At 44.5% G+C, this 17,250-nt stretch overlaps 1 protein-coding gene across 2 annotated transcripts in view; it reads left to right on the top strand.

Annotated features, from left to right (window-relative positions):
- Nucleotides 1-1,895: 1,895 nt before the first annotated feature.
- HACD1 (3-hydroxyacyl-CoA dehydratase 1) overlaps nucleotides 1,896-17,250 on the top strand; it is a 104,264-nt gene continuing 88,909 nt past the window's right edge. The window contains exon 1 of one of the 2 annotated variants that reach the window (XM_073632661.1): nucleotides 1,896-2,128. In XM_073632661.1, the coding sequence (XP_073488762.1) occupies nucleotides 2,013-2,128 (116 nt within the window). In that variant the 5' untranslated portion in view covers nucleotides 1,896-2,012. The remainder of the gene's footprint in view (nucleotides 2,129-17,250) is intronic. The other variant, XM_073632659.1, reaches the window with a different exon arrangement.

The following is a 17,250-nucleotide window of genomic DNA, read 5'->3' as shown; positions in this document are numbered from 1 at the left end:
ACACAGTAATCAGTGCATTTTTATAGCACTGATCGCTGTATGAATGACAATGATCCCAAAATAGTGTCAAAAGTGTCCGATGTGTCCGCCATAATGTCCCAGTCATGATAAAAATCGCAGATCGCCGCCATAACTAATTAAAAAAAATAATAATTAATTAATAATAAAAATGCCATAAAACTATCCCCTATTTTGTAGACGATAACTTTTGCGCAAACCAATCAATATACGCTTATTGCGATTTTTTTTTTTACCAAAAATATGTAGAAGAATACATATCGGCCTAAACTGAGGAAGAAATCGTTTTTTTATATATTTTTGGGGGATATTTATTGTAGCAAAAATGAAAAAATATTGCTTTTTTTTTTTTCAAAATTGTCGCTCTTTTTTTGTTTATAGCGCAAAAAAAATAAAAATTGCAGAGGTGATCAAATACCACCAAAAGAAAGCTCTATTTGTGGGAAAAAAAGGATGTCAATTTTGTTTGGGTGCAAACGTCGCACGACTGCGCAATTGTCAGTTAAAGTGACGCAGTGCCGAATCACAAAAAGTGCTCTGGTCGGCAAGGGGGCAAAATCTTCCGGGGGTGAAGCAGATAAAGTGATTGTAAACTCTGTTACTCCACTTTTTAACTACAGGTAAGCCTATAACAAGCCTATAACAAGGCTTACCTGTAGGTACCTTGAATATCTCCTAAACTTGCACAGTTTAGGAGATATTTAATATATGCGCTGCTGCCGGCGTCATCGGCGCATGCACACTAAAGAAGCAGAGCGCTGGTGCCGTTTTTTCAGTAGCTGTGCCGTGACCGGCGGCTCCCGCGCGCATGCACGTGAATGACGTCATCGCGGTTCCGGCCAATTCCTTGGGAACCCCCAGCTCACCAGAACTAGTGTCCCCATTGGAAGATTTCTCCTCTATTCCTTTTCTGGGGAAAACCCAAAATTTGGAAATTTTCTTTTACTTTCACTTTCAATGATAACACATACCTCCCAACATTTTGAGATGAGAATGAGGGACACCTACTAGCAAATGTATGTAGGTATAGGACACGCCCCCTGCCACACCCCATTAAAGGAGAGTTAACTCAAAATAGGGTGGCACAGTGGTGTAGTGGATAGCACTTTTGCCTAGCAGTAAGAAGGGTTGCTGGTTCGAATCCCAACCACGACACTACCTGCCTGGAGTTTGTATGTTCTCTCTGTGCCTGCGTGGGTTTCCTCCGGGTACTCCGGTTTCCTCCCACACGCCAAAGACATGCTGGTAGGTTAATTTGATCCTGTCTAAATTGTCCCTAGTATGTATGAATGTGACTTAGGGACCTTAGATTGTAAGCTCCTTGAGGGTAGGGACTGATGTGAATGTACAATGTATATGTAAAGCGCTGCGTAAATTGACTGCGCTGTATAAGTACCTGAAATAAATAAAGGTTAAGTGAATCCACAAGGGACTTTTTTTTACCACTACTATTCCTTTTTATTGGCTTTTAAAATTTACAAATGCAGCAATTTAGAATTTGGATGAAAGGTTTAGCGCTGGGAAACACTTTTTGAAAGATAAAAAGTACATTTTATATACAACTATATAGATCAGACCAAAATGAGGGACAAATGAGGGGGAAAGAGGGACATTGCTCCAAATCAGGGACAGTTGGGAGCTATAGATAATGGTAAACAGGATAAATAGAGAGGGCGAATCTCCCTAAGGGGGGGGGGCACAGACAGCAATAAAAACTGACAGGGGTTCTAATCCCTCTCCACTCTATCCAAAACGAAACAAAATGTTTTGCCTTTAGTTATACTATAATAATGAGAATTTTCATTCATAATTAAATTGGCCAAACTCGTCTCTGCTGTTATTCCAGACCGGACAAGACAAAGCTATGGGGTGGCTCCTCCCTTGTGCTCTATTATTGGAGGAGCCATGTGCCACTGTATGTGAGATTTGTCATCTCCAGCTGTCAGCTGTGCCTCAAACTTCAGCCTGACCCCGCAGCTTTTGCCTGTGAAGCCATGGCATCAAGTGAGGACGATGGGTCCGTGGAGGAGAAGGAAAACGCCAAAAAAAAGCAGATCGGCGCGGTGGCCACAGCATGGCTCACTTTTTACAACATCGCCATGACCGCAGGGTATGTACCGCATTTTTCACATTTTGTCATACGATATAACACCTGTACAAATCTTTTGCCTTTCTGTCTGATTATAATGCATTCTATAGATCTGATTTTTTTTTTTTTTTTTTTACGGTGATGCAAATTCAATTTTTAATATTCTGTCATTGTAAATCATTTAAGTGTCACTAAAAGTCGCACATAAAAAAAAAAAACGAAATATTTAGTATGATTAAGGTATTCAACTAGATAAAAGAATTTGGAACGTTCCAATTTTTTTTTTAATATTTTGTGGAATTGTGTTGCTGGTTTTCAGGAAATTTGTATTGCGTTCTAAAGGTGTGACAAGAAAAAGGATATTTAACACAAACTGTGCCAGCCTGCTTATCGGTCTTCTAGGTTGTTTGAATTTCTAGACGTTTAATTGATTCAGATAATTCCTTGAGAAATGTAAAGGTAGCCGAGGAATGGTGAATGAACAGCAATTAGTTGTGTGCTCCTGCGAGTTGCATTGCCTAATACGGTTCATTAGAGCAGCTGGGTCACCCTACTGCCGGTCTGTGTGGTTAAGTATAGCATAAGAAGCCAGTGGGCGGGGAAAGTGCTTCCCTCGGCACATTTTACAGTAACACAAGCATGTAGCCCTCAACATAGCTGTACGTTCACAGCGCAGTACGGCTAAAATAAGGGAGCCGGCCATAGCTTTATATTATATTTAGTGCATAGAGCCCACCGGAATTATTTGCTTTCCTTTAAAGCTGAACTCCTAGAAAGTATAACAAAATACTGCAGCTTTGTATTCATTAATACACTCAGACTAGAAGAGGGGAGAGCAACACAAGGAGCCAATCATTTTGTGCTTCTGTGCTCATGTACTAACAGTAGACATGCTGATAGGAGGAGAGAGCAGAGTGACAGAAAGATGAGCTCATTTGTCTGCTGCTTCTCCTTTCACTGTCCAATCACAGTCTGAGGGAGGGACAGGACCCGTGAGTGTTACTGAACAGCAGCTGATACAAAATTAGGTCTCCTGTCCTACCAGACAGAGCTGTCCTGTGTGGAAATCTCAGAACTGGATGTACAAAATGACAAATCCTTTGGCAGGTACAGTAGCTCCTATATACACTATATTACCAAAAGTATTGGGACGCCTGCCTTAAAGTGGTTGTAAACCCTTTACAACAACTTTATGCTACAGGTAAGCCTATAATAAGGCTTACCTGTAGCTACCCAGGATATCCCCTAAACCTGCACGGTTTAGGAGATATCCCCTGTCCCCTGCATGTGCCGATGACATTGGCACATGCACACTAGGGCAAACTGAAGCAATGACACGTACGTGCCGTTTCTTCAGTCTGTGTGCCATTACCGGCGGCTCCCGCACGCAAGCGTGGGAGTGACGTCATCGCGGCTCCAGCCAATCACAAGGATGGCTGCGAGGGTCTTGCAGGTTTTTTTTTTTTTTATTTTTTTACCAGGGTTTACAACCACTTTAAGACCCCTTTCACACTGACAGCGGGCTGCGTCAGTGGTAAAGTGCCGCTAGTTTTAGGGGCACTTTACTGTCATGTTAGCGGCACTTTTTGGTTGCTAGCGGGGCACTTTTTACCTCCGCTAGCAGCTGAAGAAAGGGATAAAAGTGCCCGAAAAGCACCTCTGCTGAAGAGCTTTAGCAGCACTGCCCATTTATTTCAGGGGCAGGGCATTTTAGGAGCAGTGTATACACTGCTCCCAAACCGCCCCAAAAATGCTGCTTGAAGGACTTTTCTAAAGTCCTGCAAGTGCACCGCCCCAGTGTGAAAGCACTCGGGCTTTCGCACTGGGGCTACAGGTAAGGCGCTTTTCAAGCACTTTACAGTCGCTATTTTTAGCTCTAAAGCGCCTGAAAAACACTTCATTGTGAAAGGGGTCTTACACACACATGAACTTTAATGGCATCCCAGTCTTAGTCCGTAGGATTCAATATTGAGTTGGCCCACCCTTTGCAGCTATAACAGCTTCACCTCTTCTAGGAATGCTGTCCACAAGGTTTAGGAGTGTGTCTATGGGAATGTTTGACCATTCATCCAGAAACACATTTGTGAAGTCAGGCACTGATGTTAGACGAGAAGGCCTGGCTCGCAGTCTCCGCTCTAATTCATCCTACAGGTGTTCTATTGGGTTGAGGTGCAGGCCAGTCAAGTTTCTCCACCCCAAACTCACTCATCCATGTCTTTATGGACCTTGCTGGTGTACAGTCATATTGGAACAGGAAGGGGCCATCCCCAAACTGTTCCCACAAAGTTGGGAGCATGAAATTGTCCAAAATGTCTTGGTATGCTGACGCCTTAAGAGTTCCCTTTACTGAAAAAATGGGGCAAAGCCCAACCCCTGGGAAACAACCCCACACCATAATCCCCCCTCCACCAAATGATTTGGACCAGTGCACAAAGCAAGGTCCATAAAGACATGGATGAGCGAGTTTGGGGTGGAGGAACTTGACTGGTCTGCACCTCAACCCGATAGAACACTTTTGGGATAAATTAGAGTGGAGACTGCGAGCCAGGCCTTCTCATCCAACATCAGTGCCTGACCTCACAAATGCGCTTCTGGAAAAATGGTCAAACATTCCCATAGACACACTCCTAAACCTTGCGGACATCCTTCCCAGAAGATTTGAAGCTGTTATAGCTGCAAAGGGTGGGCCAACTCAATATTGAACCTTACGGACTAAGACTGGGATGCCATTAAAGTTCATTGTCGTGTAAAAGGCAGGCGTCCCAATACTTTTGGTAATATAGTGTATGTATTTCAGTGTTAGGTGATCATCTTTCAGTCTGTTAAAGTGATTCTAAAGGCAGAAGGTTTCTATGCTTTAAGGTAAAAAACCTCCGGTACACCCCGCCCCGCCATTTATACTTACCTGAACCCCATCTCAATCCAGCAATGTGAATGAGAGCAGCGACTTCTCTCTCCTCATTGGCTTACTCAGCAGCGGGAGCCCGTTGTTATCAGTTAATGTAGTTCCCAGTTCTCTCTGTGAACTACAGAACACCTCTCCCCAAGTTATGGAGATGAGGAGAAGGCAAAGTGTTTTGTAGCCCTAACACACTTCCTCACCCAGGGCAACACTAATGCTCTATAGATAAAGTACCACAAGCGAGTATTGTTGGGGTGAAAATAAGGGAAAGACGCCTCTAAACTATGAAACCTAAGCAGCCACCACATCTAAGGACTGGTAAGCTGCAATATAGTAAATTTTTGCTCCTGGGTTTAGATACACCCTACGAAAAAATAACATAACCTTCAGCCATCCATTTGAGGAAGTGCCAGAATATCCCCGAACTTTTTGGAAAAGTCAGCTGCAGAATTATAAGAGTTGGATGTTTAGGCAGGGGTTCGTACCTATGCTTGTTGCGATTGATGTGTTTTTCTGACACGGTTTGCGTTTTTTTATGTGTTTTGGTTGCGTTTTGTGTTTTGCAGGGGGTTTTTTTGGCTAATAGGAAAGTATTACAGTTCTGTTTATGGAGTGCGACTTGGTTGCAACTTTACACTCTCTGGCACTCATCTTTTATTAAAGTCGCATTAAAGTAGTACAGGAACTTTTATCTGTCCAAAGTCGCATGTTAGGGTTAGGGCTAGGGTTAGAGTTAGGGTTAGAGTTAGAATTAGAGTTGGGTTAGATTTAGGGTTAGAGTTAGGGCTAAAATTACAGTCGGGTTAGGGTTAGGGTTGGGTTAGAGTTAGGGTTGGGTTAGAGTCAGGGTTAGGGTTGGGTTAGAGTTAGGGTTAGGTTTAGGGTTGGGTAGAATTAGGGTTAGGGTTAGGGTTGGGTTAGAGTTAGGGTTGGGTTAGAGTCAGGGTTAGGGTTGGGTTAGAGTTAGGGTTAGGTTTAGGGTTGGGTAGAATTAGGGTTAGGGTTAGATTTGGGTTAGAGTTAGGGTTAGAGTTAGGGTTAGAGTTGGAGCTTGGGTTAGGTTAGAGTTAGGGTTAGGGATAGAATTAGAGTTGGGTTAGAGTTAGGGTTAAAGTTAGGGTTAGGGCTAGAATTAGAGTTGGGTTAGAGTTAGGGTTAGTGCTAGATTTAGCGTTTGGTTAGAGTTAAGGTTAGAGTTAGAGTTGGGTTAGAGTTAGGGTTAGTGCTAGAATTGGAGTTGGGTTAGATTTAGGGTTAGTGCTAGAATTATGCCGTGTACACACGAGCGGAATGTCCAACAGAAAAAGTCTGACGGAAGCTTTTCATCGTCTATTTTGATCGTGTGTATGCCTCATCTGACTTTTTTTTGTCAAAATTCTGACGGATCTAGAAATGGAACATGTTCCAAATATCTCCGACGGAACCAATTCCTATTGGGAAACCCGTTCGTCTGTATGCTGTTCTGACGGACTAAAAACGACGCATACTCTGAAGCAAGTACGAGACGGAAGCTATTGGCTACTGGCTATTGCACTTCCCTTTTCTAGTCCAGTCGTACGTGTTGTACGTCACCGCGTTCTGGACTTTGGTGTGACCATGTGTAGGCTTGAGCGGAATTCCGTCGGAGAAACCTTCGGCGTTTATTCCGACGGCAAAAACGGTCGTGTGTACAGGGCATTAGAGTTGGGTTAGGGTTAGAGTTGGGTTAGAGTTAGGATTGGTGCTAGAATTAGAGTTGGGTTAGAGTTAGGTTAGGGTAAAGTTAGAGTTTGGTTAAACTTATGCCCTGTACACATGATCAGACTTTCCGATAACAAAACCATGGATGTTCGTTCGAAGGTTGTTGGCTCAAACTTGTCTTGCATACACACGGTCACACAAATGTTGGCCAACAAATATGAACATAGTGACATACAAGACGTATGGCGAGCCGATAAAAAGGAAGTTCAATAGTGATGCATGATTCCGAGCATGCGTGTTTGTACTTCGGACTTTTGTCCGACAGACTTGTGTACACACGAACGGAAAATCCGACAACAAACATTTGTTGGCGGAAAATTTGAGAGCATGCTAACCATCATTTGTTGGCGGAAAGTCCCACAACAAATGTTCGATGGAGCATACACACGGTCGGACTTTCCGCCAACAAGCTCACATCCAACATTTGTTGTCAGAAAATCCGATTGTGTGTACGGGGCATTAGGGTTAGCAGTAATCATTAGGCTTAGGGTTAGCGGTAATTGTTAGGGTTAGCGGTAATCATTAGCTAACCCTAATGATTACCGCTAATCCTAAATTTAACCCTAACATTTAATCCTAACCCTAGCCCTTAACCCTTATGCTAACCCTTAACCCTAACCCGATTTTGGACATAAAGGTTCCTGCGACTTGAATGCCAGAGAGTGTAAAGTCGTACTCCATGAACAGAACTGTCATAATTTCTTTCCTATTGGCCACAAACAAAAAAAACTGCAAAACGCATCAAAAATGCATCACTTGCGATTTTGGTGCTGGTTCATTGTAGTCCATTACACGCAAAACACAATCTGCTGTGGGAAAAAAGTCCTTGACCCTTTCCAAAAAACGCACCTGCTCAAAACACACAGATGTAAACTAGATCCATAAGAAACCATGTTAAATGGACTGTAGTCTGTAAAAGTGAGGGGAAATCTCCATTGGGGACACAGCAGTAAACATCTAATGGAGGGTTCTAGCCTTCCCTCACTAATAATACTATTAATAAAATATGCTAATAAAATGTGCTTTTATTGCCATTGTGTTCCAGTTGGAAAAATGTCCCCTCTCTTTCTGTGTTGGGGACACTGAAACAGGAAGTGAGGAAAAACATCCCAAACAAGACAAGAAAAAACTTTTAAAATGATTTTGCCATTAGGCTTAGGGTCTAGGTCTATCAGAGATGCTGTTAACTTTCACTGATACTAACAGATTTTATATTATCTATACAGCTTACTGCATAAAAATGAGAAGATTGGTTGCAATGGCCAAGACATTATGTATTTCCCCAGGCATTTCTATACATGGCACCCATAGATACCAGCTTCCATATTTATAAATAAAGGACTGTCCCTCATGTTACCTTCCTGCCTGTAACTAAACTGCCATAGTCATGGTGCTTATTTATCAAAAATAAAGAAAATATATCTTTGTCACCCATAGCAACCAGTCAGATTCCATCCTTTTTTTTTTTCCGAGTAGGGAATGAAAGGAAGGATCTGATTGGTTGCTAAAAACAACAGAGACACTATTCTTTACTATTAATCCTGTTTGATTACAAAGAGTGTTGGCTCCATGGACTGCTGGTTTGTGACCCCGATCACGTTTCAGGTTTTGTTATGTAAGTAATTATATCAGTCATTTGCTGACACATTCTGTGTGGAGGACACTCAGCCGTTTACATCAGTCACTGCCAACCATGGTGCAGATTTCTTCACTATTGATCAGATATGGGATTCCTTTTCTTTATTGTCACATACATTTGGGAGTTTATTCAATTCAAGTCAGTTTTTCAGTTGTAAACAAAAGGATTGATCAATCAGCATTGTTTAAATTATGGATTCAGCATTAGATTGTATTGGAAATGATTTATGAATTTATGCTCAAACAGTCCTAATCTAAAGAATCATAGGGCAAAATTAGTAACATTAAAGATGATCTTAATTTTTTTGATCTGCCCAAATGCTTATTTTTCAATTTAGTCCCCTCTATTATGTTCACACATAAAGAACTTTATTGTCCTTCATATTGGGAAGATTATATACAAAAATAACTTTATTGCTTCGTACATTGGGAATATTATAGAGGACTCTTCTTTTTCTTTTCCTCTTTAGTGGTGGTTCACATGATCACTTATTGGATCTTTATATTATTTGTTGATTGAAAATCATTTGGACATTTTATCACTTACTGATACATATTGATCAGATGAACTAATTTGATACAGTGTTACACACATTTGAGCTCAGCATTATGGAATATTTTATTTGGAGGTTTATATACGTATTAAACTTATATGCCAGCTGCCACAAGTTTTCTCTAGTGCTGGCTTTCACTTTCCTAAACAAAAATATTTGACAAAAAAGACTAGTTAAGATTTTTCTCAGCTGGGAGCCAATTTAACAATTAGAAATTCATTCGTTTCCGTTAGATTTGTCAATAATTTCCAGTCCTCGTGCTTTGATTTTTTTCACTTGCTCTAATTGAAACCGATTGTCAAATCACCTTCTTTAATTTTTTTGAAGGAAATTCTACAGGTATAAGACCAGCTTAAAGCGATACAAATTGTCCTTATTTCTTAACAGTCTTGTAGATGGCAGATCGGAGGAGACATTTTGTTTTTTTATGCCATTGCTGCGTGTCACATAGTACACAGTGAACTTTGGAACACTTTCAAAATCTAAGCACAACTTGCTATCACGGGTGTGAACCTATTCTATGATCCCTTCTCTGATAAATTGTGTTACTTCAAGACGTGTAGACAGATTTGCCAATACATCAGTGAAGCAGCTGCTTTTTACAATGTTAATGGACTACTAATGTGACCCAACAAGACTGGTCAAAAACTGCCTGGTCGCCAAAAAGATGCCTCCATGCAACAACTGGCTTTGAATTAGACCATTTGGAGACAACTTCTAAAACCCAAAGTGTTTATTACCTTACACTGAGGTTTTTCAAACTTGCTGGTAAATTTCTGTGTGACCCTAAGGAGATAGAAGGTAGCAGAGTTTTTTTTTTCAGCTGGAACTTGGCGGAACTCAGTTGCACCATCTCTGGCTCAGGCCCTCTGCTCCCTGCTCAACACTATCACTTGTAAACACAGAAATTCGGCTTCAGTGTATACCGATGATATCTTGCCAGTAACAGATCTGAACTCCTGAGTGGCTCCTACTGAGTGCAGGATGGGGACAAGGGAGATGCAGGTGCCCTGGTGTGCTGTGTGATGCCGACACCTCCATTTAATGATCTCCCTGCAAGTGAGAGAGGCGGAGCCACCTACAGTGTGCGGGTAGATGCAAGAGCCGGCTGGGTGCTTCAGTTTAATACAGCAACACAAGCTAGACATGTGGAAGATGATGGATCTTTCAAGAAGGGGGTGGAGGAGAGGGGGTTGCATGCAGAGGTGAGCGTTGACAAGGGGTGAAAGTGAGATGTGGATGGGGGGGAGCAGAGGTAAGCAGCTGTGGAAGAGGGCTGAACTTTGCACTCTGTGTGTAGCGCACCTGTAAACTATGCACTCTGTATGCAGCGCACCACTCAACTCTGCACTATGTATGTAGCGCACCCCCAGACTCTGCACGTAGTGCACCCCTGAACTCTGCACTCTGTGAGAACCCCTCCTCCCCCTAAACTCTGCACACTGTACGTAATGCACTCCTGGTATTTAATGCCCCTTTAAGACCCTCCTACTATTAGTGAAATTTGACCACAGGCACTATTTGATGCGGTTTGGAGGGTGTGTGTATGGAGGGGTTGGAGGGTTGTGGTTAAGTTCCTGCACCTATTTTCTGAGAAAAAAAGCCCTGGAGGGAAGCATTAGACCACATGTGTCCTTTGCCACCAGGGAAAAATAAAAAATATATTCACCGTTTACCCCTGCATCTTGAAGAGCTTTGGGCACCTTGACTGACACTTCCAGTAGTGGCGTATAGTGTGTCCCCTGCTGGTAGCCCCCTGCTGGGGGCTATTGTATGTCTCTAGTTGGCTGCTGTGTCACTACTGTGTCCTGTATTTGCGGACAGTGGGTGAATTCACACAGAGCACATCAGGGGGCACTCTTTTTGACACAGCAGGGGCACTCTTTTTGGCACAGCGAAATGCGTTGACGTCACTTCCGCCCAGACACCACTCACGAATCCCCCACTGTGTTGGTGAGTCAATGAAGAAGTACAGGGGGAGCCCTTCTACGTGATCGGCATAGGGATGGGAGAGCGGCCTGTCTATGCCTCTGCCCATGGCAAAGCGGCAGACAAAACGGCAGACATAGGTAACATCAGCAGCGATCCACTGACTGATATCCAGCCCCACAAGGATACACGGACAGCCTATTCGCTGTATGAGGAGGTACACTGTATGGGATACGGACTGAGCAACCCACAGGAGTGGTAACGTATCTATTAACTGCGTGATATATCGCTCCTCGCATGATAGAAGTGCTTGAGCCACAAACCAAGTCTCTAAGTCTGGTTAACCTTATACAGAGGGCACAGCAGCTACTTACTTCATTTTACCCTGGAGGTGCGGCTCTGGACTGTGCTGTTTCACTACGGATCATAGATTCCACTGTCAGTGTCATATATGCACCTTGACCCATTGACTCCTATTTGGATCCATGCCCCCGTTTTCACCCCCTCTCCCCTTCCTCCCTCATGGCTTGAGCCTCCAGGGGGCTGATGCATGTTTGCTCCACATAGACTTGTCAGAAACCATGAATCAGACTGAGACAGAAGTACAGTTAAATCACACTTGTTTAATAATAAAAGTAGATAGAACAAACATAGTCAAAGCATAGCCAAAGTTTGTTAACTGGAAAGGATAGTCAGACAAACCACAAAGTCAGGAAGCCAGGGAACAGCATAGTAGAACAGCAAGCAGGATCTGGAGCCAGGAGGAATGTCAGCCAAGCAAGTCCTAAACAGGAATGCAGGAGATAATCTCTTTGATGTTGACCAAGGCGAAGGCAGGGTTCATCTGGGCTGGACGGCTAAAGTAGGCAGGACTGACGAGCAGGATATCATCAACAGGTGAGTCACTGTGTAGAGATAGGAGCTGGCAATTAGCCGATAACTGAGCGGTCAGCTCAGAGAAGGAAGTGCTGAGCCCAGCCCTGACAATACCCCCTCCTCAATGACCCCTTCCCCTCGGAGGACCACCAGGCTTGAGGGGAAAATGTCTATGGAGGAGGACAAGGGCATGTACGTCCGAGGATGAGACCCAAGAGCATTCCTCCAGAACGTACCCTTTCCAATGCACCAGGTACTGTATACACCCATGGAACCTACGGGAGTCAACAATGGACTGTACTTCATACTCTACATGGTTCTCAACCTGTACAGGGTGAGGGCGAGGCACCGAGGTGGTAAAGCTGTTGCAGACCAAAGGTTTTATTAAGGAGACATGAAATACATTTGAGATATGCATATTAGAAGGAAGGCCTAATGCATAAGCCACTGGGTTATTCCTGCAAAGAATAAGGAAAGGCCCAATAAACCGAGATGCGAACTTCAGAGGGAACATGAAGTCGGAGGTTGCGAGATGATAGCCAGACCCTGTCCCCAACCTGGTAGGAAGGCGCAGGCAGGCGTCTGCAATCAGCATGGAGTCTGTACCTATCATTAGCATGTCGCAAAGCCTCCTGGACTTGTGCCCAAGTGGAATGAAGACCACAGAGATGCTCCCCTAATGCAGGAATACACTGCGGAACAAATAAGTCAGGCAACATGGAAGGTTGGAAACCATAGTTCGCCATAAACAGGGACAATCGGGAAGCAGAATGCAAAGCACTATTGTGAGCAAACTCCACCCACGGTAAGAGGTCTGACCAATTGTTATGATGGCCAGAAATATAGCAACGTAGGAAAAGCTCCAAACGTTCTATGGTCCCATTAGACTGCGGGCGATACGCAGAGGAGAAAGCAAGCTGAATTCCCAACTGTGCACAAAAGGCTCACCAGAACCGGGACACAAACTGACCACCCTAAGGACCCTAACTGCCGCAGACCAATAACTAGCCTCAACGCCATCTCCAAGATTATGGAGAAAGCGGTAGTACAACAGCTACAACGCCACCTGGACACACACCAACTCCTGGACCCTCTGCAATCAGGCTTCCGCCCAGGCCATGGCACAGAAACAGCACTTCTCAAAATATGGGATGATGCCCTTGAAGCAGCAGACGACGGAGAACAGAGTCTCCTGGTACTGTTAGACCTCAGCGCAGCATTCGACACAGTAAACCACAATACTTTACTCGTCCGCCTCGCTGAAGTAGCAGGAGCTACAGGTTCTGCTCTAAAATGGTTTACATCCTTCCTAGAGAATCGCTCCCAGACAGTGAAACTAGGTACATTCACCTCGGAAACCCGGGCAGTCTCCTGCGGAGTCCCTCAAGGATCACCCTTGTCACCAGTACTATTCAACATATACATCCGCCCACTTCTCAATATCATCAGGAAAACCGATCTTTGCTTCCATTCATACGCTGACGACACCCAACTCTACCTTCGTATCAACGGACAAAAAGACCTTCATTAGCAATTACAGAATTGCCTCTCCTTAATAGACGACTGGATGACCACTAGCTCCCTCAAACTCAACGGATCAAAAACAGAACTTCTTCTCCTACAAGCTAACAAAAATTCCAAAATAAAGACTACATGGACACCTCCCACCATCCTTGGACAGACCATCTCCCCAAGCACCAAAGCCAAGAGTCTCGGAGTCATTTTGACTCAGGAATGACAATGGATGCACAAATAGGATCAGTGGTGAGCGGATCCCACCATCTCCTCCGCCAACTACGTAGACTCATCCCCTTCATCCCAGAAGAGGACAAAGCGGCAGTTGTGGGAACAATCATCAATTCCCGACTCGACTACGCAAATTCGCTCTACGTAGGACTACCCCAATATCAGCTTGCGCGCTTACAACTCATCCAAAACACGGCGGCAAGACTGTTAACAGGAAAAAAACCCTGGGAATCCATCTCCCCCTCCCTAAAGAGCCTACACTGGCTAACCGTGAAGAAACGGATCACATTCAAGACCCTCTGCCTCACCCACAAATGTGTACAAGGAAACGCCCCACCATATCTCCGCGAGAAAATAAAACACTACACACCGAATCGCAGTCTTCGATCAGCTAACCAAAACCTCCTTACCATTCCCAAATACCGCTACAAAGCAAAGGGAGAACGAAGATTCGCAGTCCAAGGACCTCGACTATGGAACACTCTTCCTACCAACATCCGCATGGAAGAAAACCACCAGGCCTTCAGAAAAAAACTAAAGACCTTCCTTTTCTGAGAAGCTGACATCAGAGAATGCATCCAGCGCCTTGAGGCGATTCAGTTCGCATTTGCAGCGCTTTATAAATCATTCATTCATTCATTCATTCATTCACCCCTGTCCGAGACAATCACCTTGGGTAGCCCATGTAAGCGAAAGATCTCCCGGGCAAAAATGGAAGCCAGTTCTTTAGAAGTGGGCAACTTCTTAAGTGGAATACAATGAGACATTTCCGAGAACCGGTCAACCACCATAAGGATAACTGTGTTGCCCTGGGAGTTGAAATCCATAGACAGGTGGGTCCAGGGCCTCTCTCCATTGGGTATGGGTTGTAGGAGGCCCACTGGAAGTTGTCATGGAGTCTTACCCTGAGCACACACGGAACAGGCAGCTACGAAGGCGGTTACATCAGTACGTAGACTAGGCCACCAGAATTGTTGGGAAATGTCCCAAAAGAGTTGATTCTTCCCAGGGTGGCAAGCAGCCTTGGGAGAGTGGTAAGTCTGGAGCATGGCAGTACGGAAACTCTCTGGGACAATGCAGCAGTCACAAGGTTTCTCAGGAGGAGCATGGACCTGAGAAGTAAGAATTTTGTCACCCAAAGGAGAAGTGAGACTGGTGCAAACCGTAGCTAGAATACGATCAGGAGGAATCACAGGAACCGGAACTGACTCCATCTTGAAAGTGGAGGAATATTGTCATGACAAAGCATCAGCCCTTACATTCTTAGAACCGGGTAAGAATGAGACAATGTAATTGAAACTAGACAAGAAAAGAGCCCATCGTGCCCTTCTGGGAGAGAGGCTTTAGACAAGAATGTGAGATTCTCATGGTCAGTAAGAATGAGAACTGGCACAGTGGTACCTTCAAGGAGATATCTCCATTCTTTCAGGGCTAAAATGATCGCTAACAGCTCTGTCACCAATCTCGTAATTGCACTCCGCAGGTGACAATTTCTTGGAAAAGTATCCACAGGGAGGCTCTCAGAGGTAGAACATTGAGACAGAAGAGCGCCAACTCCAGTCTCAGAGGCATCAACCTCAGGGATAAAAGGTAACGTAGGATCAGGATGTGCCAACACAGGACCAGAAACAAAGGCAACCTTGAGACTCTCAAATGCCTTAATGGACTCCGTAGACAAACTCTGTGGGTTACCATCCTTTCTGGTCATATCAGTCAGGGGCTTGACCAGAGACGAGAAGTTATGGATAAACTTCCGATAATAGTTGGCCAAGCCAAGAAAACACTGCAGAGGACGTAAACCCATGGGTCAGGGCCACTGTAGAACTGCTGAAAGTTTCTCTAGGTGCATCAAAAAACCAGCAGTGCAAATGACATAACCCAGTAATTTAACCTGTTCACGATGGAATTCACATCTCTCCAATTTACAATAGAGATTGTTCTCTCTTAGTTTCTGAAGCACTCGACAGACATCTGTGTGGTGGCTCTCCAGGGACTTGGAAAATATGAGGATATCTTCGAGATAAACCACCACACATAACTGCAACAAATCTCTGACATCGTTAATAAATTCCTGGAAAACTTCCGGGGCATTACAAGGGCCAAAAGGCATTACAAGGTACTCTTAATGACCTGTTCTGGTATTTCACTCGTTGTCCTCCTTAATCCTCACGAGATTGTATGCCCCTCTCAAATCAAGCTTTGTGAAAACCGTTGCTCCTTTGAGGCGGTCAAATAACTCTGTAATAACAGAATCAGTCAGGCATTCTTAATCGTGAAACGATTGAAACCCATATAATCAATACAAGGTCTCAGTTCACCACTCTTCTTCTTCACAAAGAAGAAACCAGCACCAGCAGGAGACAAGGATTTGCGGATGAAACCTCGAGAAAGTGTGTCTGCAACATACTCCTCCATGCCCTTATCCTCCAAGACCGACAAAGGGTAAACCTGGCCACGAGGGGGTATGGCACCAGGTTAAAGGTCAATTGCGCAATCATATGACTGGTGTGGAGGCAAACTACTGGCTTGACCTTTGCTTGACCTATCGCTAAAATCGCAGTAATCCCCTGGCAGGGAGGAGAGGTGCACAGGACCTTGGCTACCTTCGGGAAGCATGTCTTACTGTATTGTGGCGACCAGGAGAGAACCTCAGCATGGAGCCCATCAAAAGAGGGGTTGTGCCTCTGTAATCAAGGATAACCAATAACCAGCGGAAACTTAGGTGAGGAAATAACTTAGTATTGGATTATCGTATGGTGAAGAGCCCCTACGGCCGTGGACAACAGAACAGTATCATGAGTCACATGGGCAGGCTGTAGAGGTCTCCCGTCAAGAGCTTCAATGGCAAATTAAGTATCACGCAGCTGTAGCGGAATCGAGTGCTTCGATACAAAGGCAGCATCAATGAACAGGCCTGCAGCCTCAGAGTCGATTAGAGCCGGTATCTCAACGGACGACTCAGCCCAAGAAAGGGTAACCGAAACCAGGGGCTTATCCTTCTGGATAACTGGGGACGAAACAATGCCACCTAAGGTCTATCCGTGACAGGACCTCAAGGTTCGGGCCATCCCTGGAGGGGTAGGACGAGACTTAAAAAAGTGACCTGCCTGGCCAAAATAAAGGCACAATCTCTCATCCGAAGAGAGACGTGTGAAGCCCAAGTGCATGGGTTCATCTTCACTGACCGACTCGGTACCAGGAGGCATGGGAGGTGAGGGAGGCAAGGGTGGGACTGCAAAGCTTGGAGACAAATGTACAGGAGGCTTCTGCAAGCGCTCCTTAAAAGAGAGTCTTTCTCTGAGTCTGGAGTCAATGAGGATGGCAAACGTGATCAACTTCTCCAGCTCAGTGGGTATATCTCGGGCTGCTATCTCATCATCGATGGTATCTGAGAGACCATGAGAAAAAGCTGTTGTTGTTCCAAGCAACCTCTGCTGCCAGAGTACAGAATTCAATGGCATAATCGGCAACAGGGAATGTCAAATACCCTTTTAAAAGAAGCCACAAACTCAGGGTAACTCAAGACAACAGGTTTTTGTGTCTCCCATAGAGGGTTTGCTCAGTCCAAGGCTCTTCCAGAAAGAAAAGATATCGCGAAACCTACTTTGCTTCTGTCTGTGGAAAATGCCTTCGGCAGCATCTCAAAGTATATCTCAACCTGGTTGAGAAACCCTCTGCATTGGACTGGATCGCCCCCAAATCACTGGGGAAGCGGAGCGGAACCAGACATACCTCCTTATAGACATAATACTTAAGGC

Source organism: Aquarana catesbeiana, linkage group LG05 (assembly GCF_042186555.1).
Source record: "Aquarana catesbeiana isolate 2022-GZ linkage group LG05, ASM4218655v1, whole genome shotgun sequence".
NCBI classification, from domain to species: domain Eukaryota; kingdom Metazoa; phylum Chordata; class Amphibia; order Anura; family Ranidae; genus Aquarana; species Aquarana catesbeiana.
The sequence above is the reverse complement of the archived record's forward strand: the minus strand, read 5'-3'. Positions and strand labels throughout refer to the sequence as shown.